The sequence below is a fragment of the Agelaius phoeniceus genome, chromosome Z (assembly GCF_051311805.1).
Source record: "Agelaius phoeniceus isolate bAgePho1 chromosome Z, bAgePho1.hap1, whole genome shotgun sequence".
Lineage (NCBI taxonomy): Eukaryota > Metazoa > Chordata > Aves > Passeriformes > Icteridae > Agelaius > Agelaius phoeniceus.
In genome coordinates this window covers 71754524-71776391 of record NC_135303.1, presented here as the reverse complement: position 1 = coordinate 71776391, position 21868 = coordinate 71754524, and the positions used below count along the sequence as shown (strand labels likewise).

Below are 21868 nucleotides of genomic sequence, written 5' to 3'. Positions count from 1 at the left end.
CAGAATGGATCAGGTTGGAAGGAACTGCAGTGGGTCATTTTTATTGACCTTCCTGCTTAAGCAGGGTCATCCCAGAGCACATGGCACAGGATTGTGTCCAGAAGGTGCTTGAATATTTCCAGTGAGGGAGAGACTCCACACCCTCTCTGAGCAATCTGTTCCAGTGCATGGTCATCTGCACAGTAAAGAAGTTCTTCCTCATGTCCAGGCGGAACTTCCAGTTTCTGCCCATTGCCTCTTGCTCTACTGCTTGGCACCACTAGGAAGAGCCTGGTCCATCTTGGCAATTTCCCTTCAAGTACTGATAAACATTGATGAGGTCTCCTCTCAGTTCTATTTCCTTGAGGCTGAACAGCCCCAGCTCTCCCTGTCTTTCCTCACAAGAGAGATGCTCCAGCCCCCTAATAAAATTTTTTGCCCTTTGCTGGACCCACTCCAGGAGCTCCATGTCTCTGTTGTCCTGAGGAGCCCAGAACTGGACACAGCACTCCAGGTGAGGCCTCACCAGGGCTGAGTACAGGGGCAGGATCACCTTCCATGACCTGCTGGCAATGCTCTTCCCAATGGCCCCCAGGATACCATTGGCCTTCTTGGCCACCAGGACACGCTGCTGGCTCATGGAAGCTTCTTGTCCACCAGGACCCCCCGGTCCTTCTCCACAGAGCTGCTCCCCAGCAGAGCAGCCCCAGCCTGTGCTGGTGCCTGGGGCTGTTCCTACCCAGGTGCAGGACCCTGCACTTGCCCTTGCTGAATTTCAGATGGTTCTTTGTCCATCTTTCCAACCTGCTGATGTCCTTCTGAAGGGCTGCACAGCACTCCAGGGTATCAGCCACTCTGCCCAGCTTTGTGTCCTTTGCTGAGGAGGCATCTGTCCCTTCATCCAAGTCATGGATGAATAAATTGAACAGTACAGCATTGAACACCACTAGGGGTGACACTAGAGGGACACCACTAGGGACAGGCCTCCAACTAGACCCAGTGACACTGATTGTAACCCTCTGAATCTGTTGTTCAGCCAGTCCTTGATCCACCTCACTGTCCACTCATCCAGCCCGCATTCCTGAGTTTGTCTATGAGGATGTTAATAGACAGCGTTGAAATCCCTACTGACATCAAGTAGTCAATATTCACTCCCCTCCCCTTACCCATGCAGGTAGTTATTTCCTTGTAGAAGGCAATCAGGTTGGTCAAGATTTACTTCTAGTGAAGCTGTGTTGGTATTCCTGATCACCTTCTTGTCATCCACATAGGGAGAGATGGCCTCCAGGATGAGGCACACCACCACTTTTCCAGGGATTGAGGTTAAGACTGTTTCACCTGGATGTGTCACTGAGAATGATTTTACAGGCAGGAAAAAAGACGCTGAAGTGCTCTCAGACATGTTGGCTATTCTTCATAGTTACACAACTTTGTTGGTCTTACAGACTAATCTAGTAAACAATAGCAAAGCTTGGGCATGTAGGGAAATTAATTTTCAAGTGAGAATTTCTCCTGTATGAGAAATACTGTACTACTCTTACAGTAGTAGTATTGATGGTATTGACGGTAGTTTTAAGTACTATATTGTAGGTAATTATTCATAATGAAGAAACTATAGAAGTACAGTTAAGAATTTCCACTAGAAGCTAACAAAGTGCCTGAGAGCACCCTTTCTATAGAATAATAATTTTTTTAATTAAAAAACTATCTCTCTAAGCACAGAAATTACAGAAATGTCCCTGAATGTCAGACGTGAGATCAGGGTGAAAACAGAAGCAGCTTCTGGGACGAACTGCTGCCCGCTGCAGCACACAGCCTCAGCCCGGACTCCGCCGCACACCCGAACCGGGGCCGATCCGTCAGGGAACGGCGCCTGCGCCTCGCCGAGGGCCGCTGCGCGCGCAGGGGCCGGACCGGGCCGGGGCCGGAAGCGGCGGGGCCGCGGGGTTAAAGAGCCGAGCAGCGCCGCCGCTCCGGGCATCCCCGCCGCCGCTCCCGCCGCACATCCCGCCGCACAGCGCGCCGGCCATGGATGCGCGGGCCCGCGCCAAGCGCTACGAGAAGCTCGACTTCCTTGGGGAGGGGCAGGTGAGCGACCGCGGCGGGGGCCGCCCTCGGCCCTGGGGCTGCGGCAGCCCAGCTGGGCCCGGCCTGTGTTGCTGCCCGCCCGCGGCGGGAGGGAGACGCGGGGGGCGCGGGGCGGTGCCCACCCCGGGCCCGAGGAGGGCTCGGCGGCCTCTCCTCGCGCAGTCTGTCAGGCCTTGCTCACGGCAGCATCTCTCTCTGTCCCCAGTTCGCCACCGTTTTTAAAGCCAAGGACAAGACGAATAACCGAATCGTTGCTATTAAGAAGGTACGTGTCAGAATGTCTTCTCAGCGTGTCACAAAGTGTCTGGTTACTCTTGACCTACCTAACGACTTTTGGTTTTTTAACCAACTTGATGGGAAATGGCATGATACGCATTTTTATTTATAGAGAAGTTTGCTTAAATGATCTGGTTAACCTGTCTGTAATGCCCACCCACCCCAGAAGAGGGAGTGTCTTTGCTGTGTTTCTGAGTTTCTGAAGGGTTGCATGGTCTGTGAATTGAATTTCTAGTTATTTGTTAGGTTTATTCAACAAACAAACAAACCAACACACACACATTACTAAACTGCAGACTTTACTGTACCTTGATAGTTGGGGTTTTTTTGTTTTATTTTAAATCGTTTCTGTGGCAGTGTCCAATTTCCTTCATTCCAGAATGTTATCCTTTATTAAGTTCCTTAAAATTTATAGAATCATAGAACTTGCTGAGTTGGAAGGGACCCATCAACATCATCAAGTCGAGCTCTCATCGCTGTGCGGTACAATGCAAGAATCACACCATGTGCCTGAGGCAGTTGTCCAAACACCACTTGGTGCCATGGCTGCTTCCCTGGGAGGCCTGTTCCAGTGCCCAGCCCCTCTGGATGAGGAATCTTATCCTAGTATCCATCCTAAACTCCCCTGAATCAGCTTTGCACTGTTACCTCAAGTCTTGTAATTTTTAGACAAATGTTTCCTGAATAATTGAATTAGCAGAGCCTTGTTTCTTGCAGCTTTATCCGTTGAGGTTGGCCATCATCACATGTTGATTCCCTTTCTAATAATAAGTGTGAAGCAGCCTCTCTATATTCTTTCCATGTCACCTGACCCTACTTCCATTGAGCATATGCCTTCCTTCTTTACCTTATATTCAAGAGGACATCCCTGTTCAGCAAAGTTGTCCTTCTGCCTCATCTGCTTGACTCGAGACATTTGGGAATTACGTGCTCCAGTGCCCTTAGGAGGTGATGCTTAAAAAGTAGCCAGCACTGATGGACCCAGCACCTGCAAAAATGTTTTTCCAGGGGACTTTACTTACCAATTCCCTGAGTAGCCTGAAGTCTGCTCTCCTCACGTCCAGGGTTGAAGTTTTGCTGGCACTTTCCTACTGTTAACAGAGATTTTAAACTCAATGGCTTCATGATTGCTGTGGCCAGGATGGCCTCAGTTTCCACTTTGCTCATGAGATTCTCTCTGTTGACAAGCAGCAGATCCAAGAAGGCATCTTTTTGAGTTGGCTCCCGTAAGACCTTTTCCACAAAGTTGTCCAGGTTTTCAGGAATCTTCTGTCCCAGGCTGTACCTGTTGTGTGATGCTTCCAGTTGCTTTCTGGCAAGTTGAAGTCCCCCATAAGAGCAAGGGCAGTTGATTTGGAAGCATCCCTTAGTTCCTCAAAGCATAATCCATCAGCTTCATCATCCTGGCTGGGAGGTGTGTAGCAAACTCCCACAATGACATCCACATTATTTGTCCCTTGTTTCCTACCCAGAGGCTCTCAACTGCACCATTGCCAGCTGTAAGCTTGGTACATTCCAGCCCTTCCATTACATATGATGCCACCCCCCTGCCTCTTTTGTCCTGTGTGCATCTCCTGAAGAGCCTGCAGCTGCCCAACAGGGCACTCCAGTCTCAGGACTGATCCCACCAGGTTTCATTTAAGTCAATGATATCAAATCTGTGGGACTGAATCAAAGCTTTGAGCTCCTCTTGTTTGCTCCTCATATATTGATAGAGAAACATTTCAGGTGTTGTACTTTGTAGCCAACACCTCATGAAGCAGATCGAGGTAGCCCATTAGTGTTCATTTCCTCAAGTTTTGACACACTGTCCCACTGATTATCACTGGTGAGCTGGGTATTTTCCTTTTCTCCCTTCCAAGCCAGTGTAAAGCTCTGCCAATGAGCCCTGCTAGCTTCTGTGCCAGAGCTCTTTTTCCACTCTGAGAAAGGTGCAACCCATCAAGTGTCAGTAGAACAGGTGTTCAAAAGTTCAACTGTCAAAGAACCCAAAGTTTTTCTTGTGACACCAACCTCAGAGCCACATGGCAACCCGATGGATCTTCCTATCAGTATTATTTCTTGATACCAGAAGGATCACTATCTGTGCTCCATATCCTTTTATTAATTGTCCTGGGGCCCTCAAGTCTCTTTTGAGTACCCTCAGTCCTTTATTTTTTACTGTGTTGCTGCCAACTTCAACAAACAATAATGAATAGTAGTCAGAGGGCCTTACTAGACTTCAGAGTTTTCCAGTTATGTCCCTTATCCAGTATGATTGTTTTTTGATTAAATATGACAAAAATGATCTTGGCTCTCCAACATGCTTGTTTTCATACCAATGATGAAAATGCTTACATTGTCGTAAAGTGTTTCACTTGTTACTATCTGAAGGAATTGCAGGAAATTTTTATATTAAAAATGGGTCTTCAGCTGTTCTTTGTAAGGGATGAAAAATGCATGTTACAGTGGTTTCTTTATTTGAAGACTCAACAGGTTGAATTGTGTCAATAGTAAGCAATCTTGTTTAATGCACTAATTCCTTTAGCATTTCAATATTTGTCTTATATGGTTGCTGCTGGTAGAGGCTGTGGTGGAGAGCATTCTTTGTTTTATCAGAATATTTTCTTTTATAATCTGGAAATATCAATGGTAGGATTCTGGACTTAAAATTTCAAGTCATTAGATGATTGAGACAAAAGGACCTAGAGTCTGCCTGAGTTTACAGCCTATGCTAATTTTACTAGAATCACTCTAAGATAACTGTCAATTACTTAGCTCTCATTTCTCCCTAAGGAGAAGCTCATTTAGTGATGCAATAAATCTTTGTGGCTACAAAGTAGTTTATACTTGCATTATGTCTGTTTTTAGTGCCCTCATTGCTATTTTTTGTAAAAACAAATGCTGTAGAGACAGTTATTTTTTAAAGGGGAAATAAACTCCAGTTAAAACTAACCCAGTGTAAAGTGCTTCGTTACTCTAAAACTAATTCTGTCTTAGAGGAGCAACATTAAAAAAATGTATTCCCCACCATCTTAATCTTGCTTAACATGAAATATTTATTTTCAGATTAAACTGGGGCATAGATCAGAAGCTAAAGATGGTGAGTTTTAAAACCAATTCATACTGTAGAAGCTGTGCTTTGTTTGCTTTGTTTTTCTGAATTGATACATTAATTTCCCATACCATTGGCTGAGAAAATTGAGCTCAGTAAGGCTTAGTAGAGGTTTGCTTCACAAGCTGCAGGGACAACCAAAAACAGCCTAGACACCTGCATGCATGGTATATGTTTAAATATGAGTATATAACTTCTCAATTTTAATGGAATTCAAACATGAATATAGCATAGAATATTAGTAATAATAACAACAGCACTGAGTTTAAAATACCTTTTTGTATCAATACATCTCTGTTCCTTAAGCATTTAAGATGAGTGAGAGTTTTTGTGTGTTTTCGGATGTTTCCTTTGTTCTATTTTTGTGATACGTTCAGAGGCAAAAGTGGATAAAAACAAGATCAAAACTCTTGTCTCTGTGTCCTGTTTTTTTCATGTTCAGCCCTATGAAGCTCTGACCAGCCCTGTGCCTGTAGGTGCGGCTATGGCAAATTGAAACTAAGTAATCTTGGTCTTATTGCCTGCGAGGTGCAGAATTTTATTTGTGTGCAGGCTGCTGTCCTTCAGGACTCTTTCATCAGGTTACCAGCTTTCCAGTGAAGAGTCTTCGCTATCAACTCTCCAGTTCTTTTCTTTTAAAGAGAAACTGATCACTCATCCCAGAGTCTCACAATTTGGCCAGCTACCTGAGAGTTGTGATCCACTTGGCCCTCAGTGGCCTAATGGCCCTTAGGGACAGTCATTACTTTTGGCCTCTACAGTGTCTAGCTGTAGATGAAAGATGTTATTCAAAATAATGATCATATCTGCTTTCCCTGTGTTATCTGATAACATGGCATGCTTTTTTGTTTTCATCTAAGACTGTGCCTACCCAAAAGCAGCGTTTGTTAATTTGATTCCAAAACATGTAATTAAAACAGGCAAAGCAGGAATGTAAAGTAATCCATGTAGCTTGACCCAAAACTTTGCTAGTCTTACCATTGAATCATATGACAGGTTTTAGAAGAGCACTGGTTTTCAGCTCATGTGCAGCTGCAACTTCCTGCATGATACACCACAGGAGTATTTGCTTGCCAGTTTTCATACAAGCCACACATTCTAGCATTTTTGAAGGAGGAATTGGTACCCTGCAGGAACCATGGTTTGATACAATGCCATCAGTGTGACTGCTGAAGGGCACCATTTGCTCCCTGTTGGACCCTGATTTTAACTCAATCAAATCTGCTTATGAGAAGATTCAAGCAAGAGTAATCAGGTTTTGGTCACTCTCTCTTTTATGCCTTATATATGCTACAGCATGAATGTAGAAAAACATTTTGTGTTTTTTACATTTTAATGCAATGTGCCTTGCATTATTAGATAATGATATGTCAAAAAGAAAAGAGGTTTATTAATGAGTGTTGACGGTATGCCTCCCTCTGGAAGTGAGACGTGTTGAGGGACTGATTGCAAAATGAAACTTTTCTTTAGAATTAAAGGAAGTCTTCCAATACCCTGAAAAAGGTGATTTTTTTTTCCTACAACTTTCCCTTTTTGCCAAAATGTAGATGTGTTGCTTCATAATCTAAGCCTGATTACTATGTTGTGAAATGGACTTGCCATGGAAGAAAGTGTATGCCCATTTTTATTTTGCAGCAATTTAGTTAGTTTTCGCAATGTCCGTGTTACTTAGCAAATTGACTAGTGTTAAGAATGTAATTTGTAGTAGTAAATAGTCTGTGAGTAGCAGAACAACAGGTTTATTTGGAGCTTAATCCAGAGTTTTTATTTTGTTCTTTCATCTTCTTTTCTTCTTTCCATCAATGTAGGAATCAACAGGACTGCCCTCAGGGAGATAAAACTGTTACAGGAGCTAAGCCATCCAAATATTATTGGTGTAAGTAAAATAAATGCTAGTTCTAGAATCAGTCTACAAATACTTTCAGTAATTCAACAATTATTATGTCAATTATTATGTGCCTATTTCAGTAACAAAGGCAAAGGTGGTTTTTTTTTAAATCCTTTCAGTTTTTTGCCTGGGCCTACATAGATGCTAATGGTGGAACAATTGTGAAAATGTAGATTGCTTGGTTTTGCATCTCTGATAGAATTACTAATGAACACAGCGCTGAATTTACTTGATTGATTGCTTCATATGAAACTGGTGACAGTCAAAAAGCAGGCTTTTTAAAGCAATGGTAATGGGGAAGTCATGTGGCTTATTAGCATGTATAAAATAGCAGGCTTATTTCAGCACATAGATATGATGTTTAAAATCTCTTTTGGAAGGAGTAAGACTGGTATCTTTTTAGTTTCAGTTACATTTTGGTATACTTACACCTACAGATACCCAACTGGAGGTAAAGACACTATAAAGTTAGATCATAGTGATAATTAGAAAGTGTCAGTATGATTAAGTACATGAAATACGAATTTTCCATATACTTTTCAAAGTGGAAATATGGTTCTCCTCTGGATTGTGACCCTACTTTCAAAGTGGTGGCTTTAGCTGTCAAGGATAGAGAATATGCCGGGGGTGACAACTAAAATGGCAGAGGGATGGAGCATATTCTTTATGAAAAACTGAGGAATTCATCACTTTGGAGAGGGAAAAGCTGGTAATGGGGAGGTCTGCAAAACCAAGGTGATAGGTGGTGTCCATGCAGGAATTACATTTCCAAACACCATCGTCCTAGAAATAAGAGATGTATTTAAAACCTATTGGCAGCAGGAGTGGAGATGGTACCACTTCACTCAGTGTGTAATGAATTCATAGGATGTGTTGCCATGGGCCGTGTAGAAGCAAACTGCATCAACAGTTCAAAAAAGAGTTAGACAAATTTATGATCAGGAGTTCCAGAAGCAAGTTCTAAAAACAAGAGATGGTGTTGTGCCCCTCTTAGTAGTCCCTACAAAACTTTTGTGGGTTTTAGGAGTGTAAGGGGCACAGTCACTGCTATTCTGAACTATTCAAACAAATACCGTGCAATTTGCCAATTTGTGTGGTTACCACACTGAGACTGAGGAATGAGCTGCACCAGTTGCACACATACCTTCCTCATCTTGAAGGAAGAGCACCAGGCTAAATGATCTCTTGCTTTTGCTCAGTATCATGCTTGTGTTATCTCAAATTAGAAATTGATCGTATCATTACACAGCTTCATCCTAAGAAAGGGCTGTTTGGATGTCCTGAAAAGAGTTTTAGTTACCTTGGAAAGCTAGCTACAAAAATGAATACACATGTAAAAATGTCTGAAGTTTCTAAGCCTAACACTTAAAATTTCTAAATACTGTGTGCTTACAGGAAGGAGATACACAAAGCTGAATCCATGGGCAAACTTAGTCTTGTCTCAATAAAGGGTAGTTAGAACAGGAAAGTTTGGAAGACAAGGTTTGCATTACATTATCTGTTGTAGTTAACATGATAAAGTTAATTCTTGCTCTTTTTTCCTATCTCCAGGAAGGAAGGGCAATCATGTGAAATGTTATTGCCATATTTAATGGGATTTTTTTCCTAGTTTGGAAACTGAGTTAAGAAGCTAAACTGAGTAAGAATTTTTGTGTTACAAGTCAAAGAACTTAAGCAAATTCTCAATAAGCAGAAAATCCACGTGCAGACTACAGTGGTGATGAATTTCAGAAAACTGGAAGAATCAGAGCCTGCTTAATCATAATGTATTTTGTTTTGCAGCTTATTGATGCTTTTGGACACAAGTCGAATATTAGTCTGGTGTTTGATTTTATGGAAACAGATTTAGAGGTAAGATTTTTAAAGAGTTTTTATTTCAGTATCTTAAGATGGTTTATGAAAGTGCTGCTTTAACAGGCTTATATTTGCCCATATTTGAAAGGTGACTTTTATTATGTCAGTTGATTAAGATCACGTCTTAAAAGTAGCTTCAGTAATTTCAGTTTTTATGAGTTCTCATTTGATTAATTCCTTCTAAATACTTGTCTGCATGATCTTAAAGGAAGAAACTGTGTTTACTATGTTAGTTTTCTGGAACTCCAGTCAGACCTCTGGATCATGGCTTCTGGAATGCAGTTGATAAGCATAACACCAAACATGTTCACATAAGTGTGACACCAAAATATAGTAAGAGACAAGTTGGTAGTAAAATCACATGCACTTTAAACATGTTTTCAAATGAAACAATGCTAGGTAATTGCAAATTGGTGCCTTCTAGAGATAGGCTTGCTGAAATTTAGATGAATGCAAGTCTTGAAAAGGTTAGATCAGATTTTTGCTAATAGAGGTTAGTAATGAGTAGACTTTTAGAGGATTCATTCTGTTTACATAGTAGTTATGCAAAGTTTAGAGATGAAGAAGATTGGTGTACAAAGAAAAATTAAATACTCTTGAACTGCATGATGTACATGTGTGCAGTCTTTAAATTGTACTGTGGTATCACTCAGGCTGCCACTGAGACTGCTGCCTGTTGTGATTAAGCATATGCTGCATACATGAAATTTGTGCAGTCTTAGCTCTTCTGTAACTCAGCTTATGGAAGGCTATTACTGAGCAGGACGGTAGTATTAACAAACAAGCTTTTGGGTCTTTGCATAGAATTTTAATGTTAAAAATCAAAGAATGTAGAAAACTGAAGTAGATTTTTTTTTTTTTAATACAGTCAAGTGGCCATACCCTCTGGTCTTTTTCAAAATAGAAGAGGAAGAGGAAACCACTGTATTTACAAAGATTAGTTACTTAGATTTCAAAGAGAAAGAAGGAATAAGTGGAAACATAATTTCTAGTTTACTGTCACTTTTATCATTTGTATGTGTACATCTTTGTCCTGAAGTTTGGGTATCAACATGGAACTGAGATTAAATGCTAAACTTCTGTTTCCCACACATTTTTTCGTTGTTGGGTTTTGCAAAGTTCACATAAGCTATCTGGACTCCCCATTTCAATTCTGATCTCCAGAATTGACCTATTTTTCTGGAAAAAGGCTGAAATGGTAGAGAATATATGACTGCCAATCTGAAGCCTGTCTTAAAGGTGGAAATAACTTTTGAGCTGAAAGAATGGAGATAAGGTTGTCTTGTGTGCTGAGCTTTACCATGATTTCAACACTTTGCAGGTTATTATAAAGGATACAAGTATTGTGTTGACGCAGTCTCACATCAAGGCATATATGCTGATGACACTTCAAGGATTAGAATATTTGCATCAGCATTGGATTCTACACAGGGTAAGCATGTACTAAATTGACAGCCCTCATCCTGCAACAAAAATCACATTGGGTGAATTTAGAGTCTAAAGACTAATAAAGGTAGTTTTGGAATTTAGACAGTCTCATTCCATAAGCATTCATATTTGCTGTTTTGGAGACATAATAGCAGTACCAGAAATGTTAAGATTTACTGATGTGGTTATGACTTTGATACCTATATAAAAGGTTCACCAGTTAGATGTGACTTTAATTATCTCTGTGAACTGGGTCTGCCTGGGATGGATTGGACTTTTTTTCACAGCAGCTGAACTCTTGAGGCTTTCTCCTTTCTATCAGGCAGTGTCAAGGCTTTCTCTTTTTCTCACTCTGCCCTTGCCGTGATAAGTAGGCTTGGGGCAAGAAGTAAGGAGGAGACACAGCTGGGGCAGCTGACCCAAGTTGTCCGCATGGCATATAATGCCTTGGTCAGTGGTAAAAACTGGGGTAGAGGAAAAAGGAGGAATTTTGGTTTCCAAGCTGGCTGCTGTTTGGAGACTATGTATCACTCTCCTTTTGGGGGGTGGTGAAGGATTTCCATGACCTTGCTTGTTTGCTTTGATTTTTAGTTCTTTCCTATTAAACTGCCTTTATACTGCTCCTAGAGTTTTCCTGCTTTTGATCTCTCCTCTGTACTGCTGAGGGTGGTGGGTGGGATGAGAATAAAAAGAGCAAATGGCTGTGTGGATACTTTTGGGTTGGGTACTGTTGGATTTACCTCTCTTGGCCTGAGGTCGGCCCACAATATACTGTATTGAACGATGTGATTTCTGTGATTTCTGCCATTATTTGAAGCATTGGCCAAGTCTTTTTATTATTCATTTGGCAGCTGTGCAGATAACAAAACTGCTGTACTTGCAGAAAATGTAAAACCTATCAGGAGGCTTTTTTAAACTCTGCAAGTTAAATGTGTTAATATTAAATGGGCCTGTCTCACTATGGTTTTCATATATGATGAAATACTGGGGGGTTTAAATTTTTTTGCTCACAAGGTAGGTTTTAGGATAGAATCATATCTTTCATTTTACAACACTGTTATGACATGTCTGCCAGGAGATTCATTATATGTCTGTTTTTATCAATACTGGCAAATCTCATTATTTGTTTTCTATACTGACAGGATCTTAAACCAAATAACTTGTTGCTAGATGAAAATGGTGTTTTAAAATTGGCTGACTTTGGCTTGGCAAAATCTTTTGGAAGCCCAAACAGAGTTTATACACACCAGGTAGTCACAAGGTAAGACACTCTATTTTGTTTTTTACACAGAGATTGTTTAGTTGCTTTATAGGTGTTTCTTGAAATATGTCAAATCAACATATTCAGAGTGGCATCTGCTCATGTGATGTGGCAAGAGCTGCATAAAAATACCACAAGGAAGCATTGTTTAACAAAGTCTCCATAAGAGCTGCTTGAGTATGCATCTGTGGGGGTGGTTCTTGTTATCTGTCAAAATTATACTCTTTTGAAATGTCTGGAAATAGTACATATCTGCTTAGAAGCCTGGATTTTGGAGCAAGACAGCTGCTACTTTCTGCTAATCACAAGAACCTAGAACCATTTTTGGAGCTATTCACATTACCTATTTTGAGACAAACACTTGAACCAATTTAAATATTTATAAATGGTTTTTCTGGCATGCTTATTTAAGGTATGCTATAAAAAGTGGGGCTGCAAAATACGCAACATTTTGCTTTCTGACTGCTGGTGTGCTAAAGCTATTCAGGCAAAGCTGGTTTAACACCTTTATTCAAAAGACAGAAATTTTACAATGTCAAATGCAGTGTCATTTCATTGAACTTGATTGTTCTTAGGCAGTGTGACTAGTTTTTTCAAAACAACAAGGCTCATTTTACATAAAAGTAGTCTCTGTACTTAGGTCTGTTGATACGGAAATTCTTGGGAGATGGGAGGAATTCTGTCTTGCTGTGATTCATTCAACATAAAATTTTAAGAAAATTTCAGTTTACCTGCATGTTAAGAATTTTCTTCCTTGTGTGTCTGCTCTTCAATACTTGTAATCACGTCAGTTGAAACTGCAATTAATCTGTGGTTGTACATGACCCTAGGGTGCGGTGTGTGCAAATTTATTCATTTTTTTTTAAACAAAACAGTTTGTAGAATACAGCTCTTCAATGTCTGAAAAGTATATAGGTAGAAGTTAAATCCTTTTTTTAGCTTTTGCATTGCTACAGTATGTAGCATTTGACATGAGCAAAGCCAGGTTATTCTTCCAAAATGTGTTTTCTTTTCAGGTGGTACCGAGCCCCAGAACTATTGTTTGGGGCTAGAATGTATGGTGTTGGTGTTGATATGTGGGCTGTTGGTTGTATTTTAGCTGAATTGCTCCTCAGAGTAAGTATTCAAATGTAAGCATTTTGTATTTGTCCTTCTGTTCACTATGGCTCTCTATGGGTTTTTTCTTCCCTGCTAAAAGCAGGTGAACACAGGCCAGAAGAGATTTTCCAAAATCTTATTAACTGTAATGAAAGTGGCTTTTGGGATTGACTGAGGCTTCATAAACATCACAAGCACTGGAAGTCTTTAAACATCTGGGTTAAAAAGTTGCAACAAACTGTCCCAGTCTTGCCTTGGGAGAGGTCAAGTAGGTAACTCTTGCAGTCCATAATCACCTATTTCAGTTCACTACTGTTCTAGGAATATAATATCACATGCATATACGTGCTTGTGCTGTCCCTTATACACTGTTCCTCAGTTATAATTACCAGTACCTTGATTGTGGTTTTATTGAAAATGAATGGAGGAATAATGTTCTTCTAAAATGCAGTTAGTTTACAATACTGGAATGAAGCTGTGAAGGTTAACATCAGGATAATCCTATCGCAGTCCTCAGTGTGGTACACAAATGTAATGGTCCTTGAGTATTTTCCACTGAAGTGGAATGTTTATTTTACAGCTCTTTGGAGAAGACATTAAAGTGTGAGGGGAGCAGTGGAGGGCTGGGGTACACAGCTGAAGGCATGAAGTAGCCTGCAGTACAATTTATCTTCCATGACTAAGTGACTTCTGCTTGGTTTCTGCACCTTTGAATGCTTTTGTGGCCATATCATCAACAGACTTGTGTGTGAAAACACTTTTAAAGAAACCTTTTGCTTTGATTAGTCACACCAAATAGGTGTGCTGGTTGAATTTGACTGGCAGGTCAAATATGGAAATGTACAGTGGCTCTTTAAGCAGCACTGGTGATGGATACATAAATATGCATTAGACCTGCTAAATCTGAATGCATTTAAGCAAAGTTAGTAAGCCAATAATTTTTGAATTCAGTTGATTCTTTGTTTTGTCACAAAACACAAAGTGTACTATGGTTCAGTTTTTATCACTGTGATATTTTGAAATGTATGTGTCCTTTTTCAGAACAATGCAACTTCTGAGAGCTTTTTATGAAAGCAGTTTATATTCAAGGGGCTTTAGTGATGCCACAATATAGTATGCTGTCTACTAGGGATATCCATTATGGTTTTTCTGTCCAAATTAATTAAACACTGCCCCTAATTCTTCATACATTTGCTTTGGTCACCAAATTTCTTTTTCCTTACATTGTGTGCCTGATATGTGAGCTAGAAGTTGGACTGGGCAGATAGCCCCTTTTCAGTTTTTTGCTTTATTTAAATGACATGTGACACTGATCAGAGACAGTTTTCCATCCTAGTGGGTCTCTACTCTCCCTCATGTTTTCATTTAATTTCATAAGGCAAACTTGTGATTCACTTTAAATATATATAAAAGCTACCTTCTGAGAACAAGTGGTGAAAAGATCACCATGACCAACTGACTTTAGGCTGACAACTGAGATATAAAATCTTTTCTGTGTTTAGTAAATTTTACATTCATATGGTTGTGATTAAACATAGTCTTATGTTTAAGCTGTCTGCTGTCAAGTCAAGGATACCAAGCCTAGGTTCAGGAAACTTTCAGAATCTATTTGAGCATAAATAGGATGCCTCAAATATCGAGTGTACCTCTTTGTGGGGAGGTGGTATACAGGGGGCTTTTGCCTTGCAATTATGCAGTATCACTCAAAGCTTCTTTCTAAAATTGAAGTTCAGAAGCTAATTCAATCAAATGCCATGTACTTTTTCCAGGTTCCTTTTTTGCCTGGAGACTCTGATCTTGACCAGCTGACAAGGATATTTGAAACACTGGGCACTCCAACGGAAGAACAATGGCCTGTGAGTCGTTTTGTTTAACAGACCGATACTGGTTTTACTTGATACTCTCTATTTTAGCTCTTGAAATTAAATGATTATACCAGAATACTTGAGTAGATTTTTCAGAAGGTAGCTGCTTCATCTCATGAAGCAGCTGAGATTTGTTGTTTCTCTCAGACCAAACCTCTGGTTAACAGTAACAGTATCAACACTTCTTGATTCCCTTTCTATATGCACAGTTTCAGATGGCTACTAGTGTGAGATTATTGTTGCTGCTTAACGTTTTTGAGGTGCTTGTTTAATTAGCATGCTTTAACCTTGAAGGCTTTAATCACTTTCAGAAGTAGGAACCATTTGCAGGGACCTAAGTTGGCCTTGGTAAATTACAGTTTGGGGATAGTACAAAACACAGACCAACAGCTTTAAGGATAAACAATTTGCCTCAATAATGATCCTGAAACAAATACAACCAGTACAATTTTCTCTGAGATGACAGCAAGTTAAGTAACACCAGGCCAAACTTACTGTCATGTCACACAATGACCTACCTAACCATGATTATTAAACAGAGTGACAGGAAGGAGGGCATAATGTCTGATGAGCTACTTGTACCAGTTGCCAGGGAGTAGTACCAGTTCTGGACACAGGGAGTCCAGAATTCCCTGATCAGGATGTTGTCTTTTGTTATTGAGTTGTGGAAGCGCTCACTGGACTTGTTCACCTCTGTCTTCTCTCCATGCAGCTTTTCTTTATTGTAAGTGGTGCTGGAATGCTTTGGTATGTGATCATGAAATTGAGCTGTAGCCAAATGGAGAACTGCTGTGTGAGGCACTGCTAGGCCCCCACAATTCTGATATTTCTTGAGGGTTCTAAATGGAATGCATGAAGGTTTTTGAAATGACATTTCTGCTTCCTGTGGAGAGGAAAATTTAAGATACTAGTGGGGAAAAGAGGGAATAGGAGATTGGTTAACACAACAAAGATGACATAATTCCCAAGTTCATTTCCAAATGTGTACATTTTAATAATTGCAGCCTTTACTATCAAGATTATAACTGATTGAACACATATTTGACTTTGTTTTAATATTTTACTTTACTTGGACAAACTTGAAGTGTGACAGCTAAGGCTTTAAATACTTAAGACACTATAAAATCATTATGTTTGTGTAATTGTCTGTTACCATTGTCTGTGTAATTTTTATGCTAGAATGTGAACACAATGGGGTTGATTTCATACCTAGAGGACAAAAAAGTATGCAGTTAATTTTTTGTCTAACTGCTTGGTGCGTATTTTCCTTCCCTCCTCCCATTGCCCATATAAAGTTTCAATTGTGCTTTTAAAATCAAAATGCACATGATGTTCAGATAATGTTTATTAATGTAGATAAGGTGAAGACTGACTCTTTCGTAAATATTTTCCCTCTTGCCATGTCAGTTCACTAAAGGAGGTTTTATTTCATTTGTCTGACCCAGTCTAAAATTCTTTCCTACTTTCTTTAGCAGTTTTTCCTTTTGGACTGGTCACAACTAAGGCAAGGGAAGGACAGATCATGTGGGATAGCTGTTTCACACTGTAACAGTTACTTAAAAAAAAGATTTTATGACCTTCTATACCTCTAGTTATTTTATTTCAGTGACCAAGTATTAGCAATGTGTTTTGAAAGATAAGTTGCTTCTGGTGAAAAAGCCATATGCAGTTCACTTTCTGTGAAAAGCTGAACTCTTTCTAGGGGAAAAACATATATTCCATTTTTGGTCTTTGTAGGGGATGACAAGTCTTCCAGATTATGTCACATTTAAGCCATTCCCTGGAATGCCACTTCAACATATCTTCAGTGCAGCTGGTGATGATCTGCTCAGTCTTCTTCAAGGCTTATTCACGTTTAATCCTTCCACTAGAGTAACAGCTACTCAGGTATAGTACACTTGGGTTATCTCCTAATGTTCATTAAACCACTGTTAATATCAGGTAAATGTTTTTTTAAGCCAGTTAGCCATGTTTGAAATGAAGCATGACATGAATTACAACATAATCCCAGTGTTTTATAGAAAGGCATGGATAGTACTAAGTGGTCATCTCCATTCCCAGTGTGGAGTCAAGGTAGAGAACTAAAATGTGTATGAGCCATGACCTTCCAACAGTCATATTTGACATGCTGAATTCAGTCACCTAAAACTTAAAGGTTAAGTCTTAACATAGCATATCTTATTCCCTGGGTTTGGAAGATTTTTCTCCTCACTTCATCCTGTCTCTTCTGCAATGTATTTTAAACTTTTATGGTACTTCTTAAACATAAAATTCTGTGGTGATTAAACTATCATTCTTATCTAATTATCCTTTTCTGTGTAACTTTAAATTTTACTACTTTGTGATAGGGAGAAATGGAGGACTTGGAAGAAAAATCATGCAGAATGTTCTAGTTTGCAATACTAATTTCTGTGATGAGGCGCATACACCAGTTGGCAGTTAAAAGTGTATTTCTATCACTTTACACTGATAGGGAAGCGTGCAAGAAACCACTTTCCCCTTTGAGCCAGGACTCCCTCACTGCTGCTTAGATTTGAATCCATGAGATCAGCGCATGTGTTATGTATCTTTTTACTAGAAGACTTTTCCAGAGCACATTCAGGCTGTTTTGGCCACCATTTTAAGAACATTCACTGTAAGTTTCCAGATAATTAGTTCTGCTATGCTTGAGACATCTCTGTGATAGTTCAAAAGTATGTAGTCATTTTTCAGGTCATATTATAAGATAGTGACTTGAATATGTTACTTTTCTAGTCTAAACTTTATAGCTGACATTGAATATCATGTAACTGGCACAAGAAATTATTACCTAAGAGACAGCTACTTTTTTTTAATCACACTTCATGGTTCCAAAAATTTAAAGTAAGGTATGTAATTCTGCTACATGAAACCAATCTTGCTAACTAGTGTTTGTCTTCTGCTCTAATACAAGTGATTTCTTTCTCACAATTTACAGGGTAGAAACAGCACAGTTAGAGAAGTATGGGGGAAGGACCCATCTTAAAAACTAACAAAACAGCTGGTGTCTAGATCGTGAATCTGATGAAGACTTCAAAAATGTTCCCTTAATTTTTCATTATTCCTACTTTGTTTTATATTGTCATCTTATCTGATCTGTCTATTCAGAATGTAAGCTCTTCAGAGCTAGAAGCCACTTATACAAGACTTCTTACAAAATAATCTAGTTTTGTCAGGATGTCTGAATACTGGTTAAAAATAGGAGTGTACAATTATCTCTTGCTTTACAGATCCATGTGGGGTGGATAGTAATTGCGAACAAAACCTTTATTTGCCCTGAGGCCACTCTGTAGTATAAAAGTGTTCAAGTAGTTTTTAAGGCCCAATTAAAAGTGCTTGGTTTCACTATAACCTCTTTATAAATTACACTTCATACTAATTACTTGTTTCTTTTTCTTCGATTATCATTAAGGCATTGAAACAGAAGTACTTCAGTAACCGACCAGGACCCACTCCAGGAAATCAGCTTCCAAGACCCAACTGTCCTGCTGAAGCTGCAAAGGAGCCACAAAATGCACTTTTAAATTTAAAAAGGAAAAGAACAGATGGAATAGATCAAGGTAACTTTGTAATATGTCACCAATTTTAAATAGGAGCTACATGTTCAGAGAGAATGGGATGCTTCCAGTGTTTTAGAAAAAAAACTCTCTAAATGAACTAATTCCCTGAGCACTGGCTGAAGCCCTTTAATGATATATTAAGGTTTGAGGTCAGAATTACTTAGACCTGTGTTCTAACAGAATTAGCACAAAAAAGGCTCTTCAATGATGCTTAGGAATCTATTAGAAGAAGTAACCCTATTCCATTAATTCTGAAATGGAGAGTGGTACTCCCCAGTAAATTATAGGCTATTATGATGAACCTTTTTTTTTTCCTGAGACCTCTTACTCAGGTGGAAGTAATTTAACTTCAAACCACTTAAGAAAAGAGAGAGAGAGTCTGAAACATAGCATGATATTCTGTGAAATGACAGGTTGGAGAGGGTAGATCAGATTCAGAGGAGAGATTTTTGCTCACTCTGTCTTAAGGTAAGGAGGTTAGCTTTTAAGACCACTCTGGGTAAGGAACATTAAGCCCACCTCCGGACAGTAGGATGTATTTCATACCTTTGTGGCAACACAAGTGCTCAGGACTCAAGACTGTATCTGACACTAAATTACTCAGGCCTTCTATTAGGGAGGTAAATACTATTTTTAAACTTGAGTTGGTCTTCTTAGCATCTGGAATACGCTAGATAGCAGCTGTCAGGTTATCATCAGCTTTTTGTTATTGCCAGTATGAGACTCAGTTTTAATATGAGTGATTTTTTTTTTGAATGGAGCTACTTTGATAAAAGTGTATTTCCTCTTGAGTTCAGAGAGAAATCTCCCTTATTAGGACTCAGCTTGCTTTTTAGGCACTTTGAATTGTTGTTTCTATGTCTTCATCAAATTAGAAGTAAAATACATTAGGTTCACTACTTTGAGTTTTCAATCTCAAAAAAAAAGTTATCAGCTGACTACTTGCACATTGTTTGCAAAACCATGGGTGTTCTGGCATGTGGGGACTTGTCAAGTTACAATAGCATAGACAATTAATTCAAGCATTTTAGGTCATTTTCCAAAGATCATGTGAAGGTTTGTGATAAGTGTTTGGGGGTATACACCCTAAAATACACCTGTTAACTAAAGGACAGGAAAAAGAGAGAAATGCTTGCTTGATTTCTGTGACTTAATGATTTGAATTTGTGCATTTGACAATGAGCAGAGTTTCCAGAGCTCTATCAAGCTAGAACAATTGTTGCTTTAACATGTTTCCATGCTTCTGTGTAAATGCTAGGAGTTTTGAGATTGGCTAGAAATGAGACGGTAAAGAAGTTAGCATTACTTATTGAGACCTTTGAGTATTGGTATAAAAAGCATTATAATTTCTACCAACTGGAAATGGAGACATGATGTATTTTCTGATGTGGATTTTCATTCATGTTACTGCCTTAGATGGGCTGACAGATCCAGAAGGTTTCAAAAGTAGTTCCTCTAGTGCCAACAAATCTTAAAGGAGACAGCCAATGATAGAGCTAGCAAATCTGCTGCCCTGGATTCCATTTGCTCTTCTTACATAGCATTACCATCTAAATTTAAAATCTGAATAGTAATTTGGAAGAATAATCCTCCAGTCTTGGTTTAAATAAAAATTTGAAGGACAACATTGCTGTGAGGGGTGGAAATGTGCAAATGTAATTTCCAAGAAAAATAAGTTGCATTCCATGAAATTCTTAGAATGGCCTTGCATCCTCCAGAGCACATTTCTTTCCCCTAGCCCTGTTGAGTTAGTACTCCAGAACATGGCAGAATAAACTGAGTGCTTGCTGATCGGTATCCTCTTTGAAATTACTGGCACTAGGAGCTGACTGTTGGGATAAAGATTCATGCCATTGCCATATGTGCTGCTTTTCCACAAGAACAAACCCCTGTAGCCTGTGGGGTGTGTTCACCAAATCTAAATACTTCTCAGAAAACAGCCTCTATTCTCAGAGGAAAACTACCACTAGATGGATGACTGCCTGAGAAAAGTGTGAAACATACGTGCTTTGTATCTGCTGCTATCACTTACTTCTCATCAGTGAGGTTTTGGGAGACACTGATTCTATGATGACATAGCTGCCCATCTCCTCTTTGTCACTTAACCAGAAGCAGCACTGCTTCCCCAGAACACCTATTTCTAGTCCTATTAATATGCATTCCTACAGAGCTGTAGCTACACAAAGCAGGGATTATAAAGGATGATGCACTGAAGTTTTTCTATGTAGATTAAGCATAAGGAATCTGATATCAAAACTATTGGTTTTGAAAAAAACCAAAAACACTCCATATATAAGATTAAGAATTTGTCCTAGATTTGACAGCACATAAGAAAAATCCTTTAGAGTATGTGTGTGGTGGGACAAGTTTAAGCCTTAGAACAGCTTGCTTTTCTTGGGTTTCAAAGTAGAATTAAGTGGTTAGCTTTGCATATCAACAGTTAGATTTTTATATGAACAAAGAGAAATATTTACATGTATCCTAAATGCAATTAAAACTTAATTACAGAATTTGACTTTTGGAATATACATATTGCTTCAAGTGAACTTTGCTTCTGGCACTCTCTCATTGATTTGTTAGAAAATGTTATCATGTACTGCCACTGTCATAAGCAGCATTCAACAGTTAAGAGTAGGAGGGGGCCTTGAGGAGGAGGCTGGACCTCTATACTTTATTAACAATGTGATTTACACTTTTCAGGATTACCAAAAAAACTGATTTTTTGATTGCTGTGGATGATGAGTGAAAATGAGTGAAAATGCCCTGAGTCCCAGCCATTGATAAAATGCTGTAATCGTCGCTGGATGGTTATTTTTCAGTATTTTCATATATAAAATATGAACTTATTATTTCCTTATGGACAGAGAACTTTTATTAACCCTTCATTTTACAATAAAATCATTATTGAGAAAAAAAGATTATCTGGTTTGCTGTCTTGTCCTTCTAGAGTCGTGCTCTGAGGCAATAACTGTCAAAACTGCTTGCAGGCTACAGGTGTACACAGAGTAATTTTGCAGAACCTCTGTGCTGAATCACGTGCTGTTCTGCACACATATGTATCCTAAGGGGGAAAACTACAAATAACATTTTCTTCTCACATGCAGCTTAGGTGAACATATGACTGTCTTCTAGACCTATAATAAAAGTGTATCCCTGTGAGGAAAGGATAGGATATGTTTTTGTTTCAGTTAGTAGGCTCAAGTATTAACAAACGAGTTTGCATACGCTCTCTCAGCAGTCACGCATTCAGACTTCTGCAAAGACACATCCACTGCCTTGAAAACAGTGTGAAGTGCAGATTTAATGTGAATTGTTTGGAGGGTTTTTTTTTTTCCTATTTCATTGTTGCAGGAGAAGTTATGTGAGGAAAATATACAAATACTGTTTCCTTCAAAGCATTGAAGATTGCAGTGAGAGACAGAGGAGGGAGATCCAGCTGGGGAAATTACACTACACTAG

The 21868-nt window shown here is 39.3% G+C and overlaps 1 protein-coding gene across 1 annotated transcript; it reads left to right on the top strand.

The window, feature by feature from the left end:
• Positions 1-66: 66 nt before the first annotated feature.
• Positions 67-21327, top strand: CDK7 (cyclin dependent kinase 7). The gene is made up of 12 exons (XM_054652183.2): positions 67-2067; positions 2273-2332; positions 5392-5425; positions 7246-7313; positions 9108-9176; positions 10501-10611; positions 11750-11868; positions 12885-12984; positions 14736-14822; positions 16569-16718; positions 18262-18409; positions 21110-21327. The coding sequence occupies exons 1-12, from the start codon at positions 2008-2010 to the stop codon at positions 21133-21135; spliced, it is 1032 nt and encodes a 343-aa protein (XP_054508158.1). The 5' UTR covers positions 67-2007; the 3' UTR covers positions 21136-21327.
• The last annotated feature ends 541 nt before the right edge of the window (positions 21328-21868 follow it).

Bases quoted from the DNA above. Each gene is read 5' to 3' on its own strand.
- CDK7 (XM_054652183.2), top strand. From the start codon at position 2,008: ATGGATGCGCGGGCCCGCGCCAAGCGCTACGAGAAGCTCGACTTCCTT. The intron at 2,333-5,391 runs GTACGTGTCAGA...ATTTATTTTCAG, and splicing joins GAATCGTTGCTATTAAGAAG to ATTAAACTGGGGCATAGATC. The intron at 14,823-16,568 runs GTGAGTCGTTTT...TGGTCTTTGTAG, and splicing joins CAACGGAAGAACAATGGCCT to GGGATGACAAGTCTTCCAGA.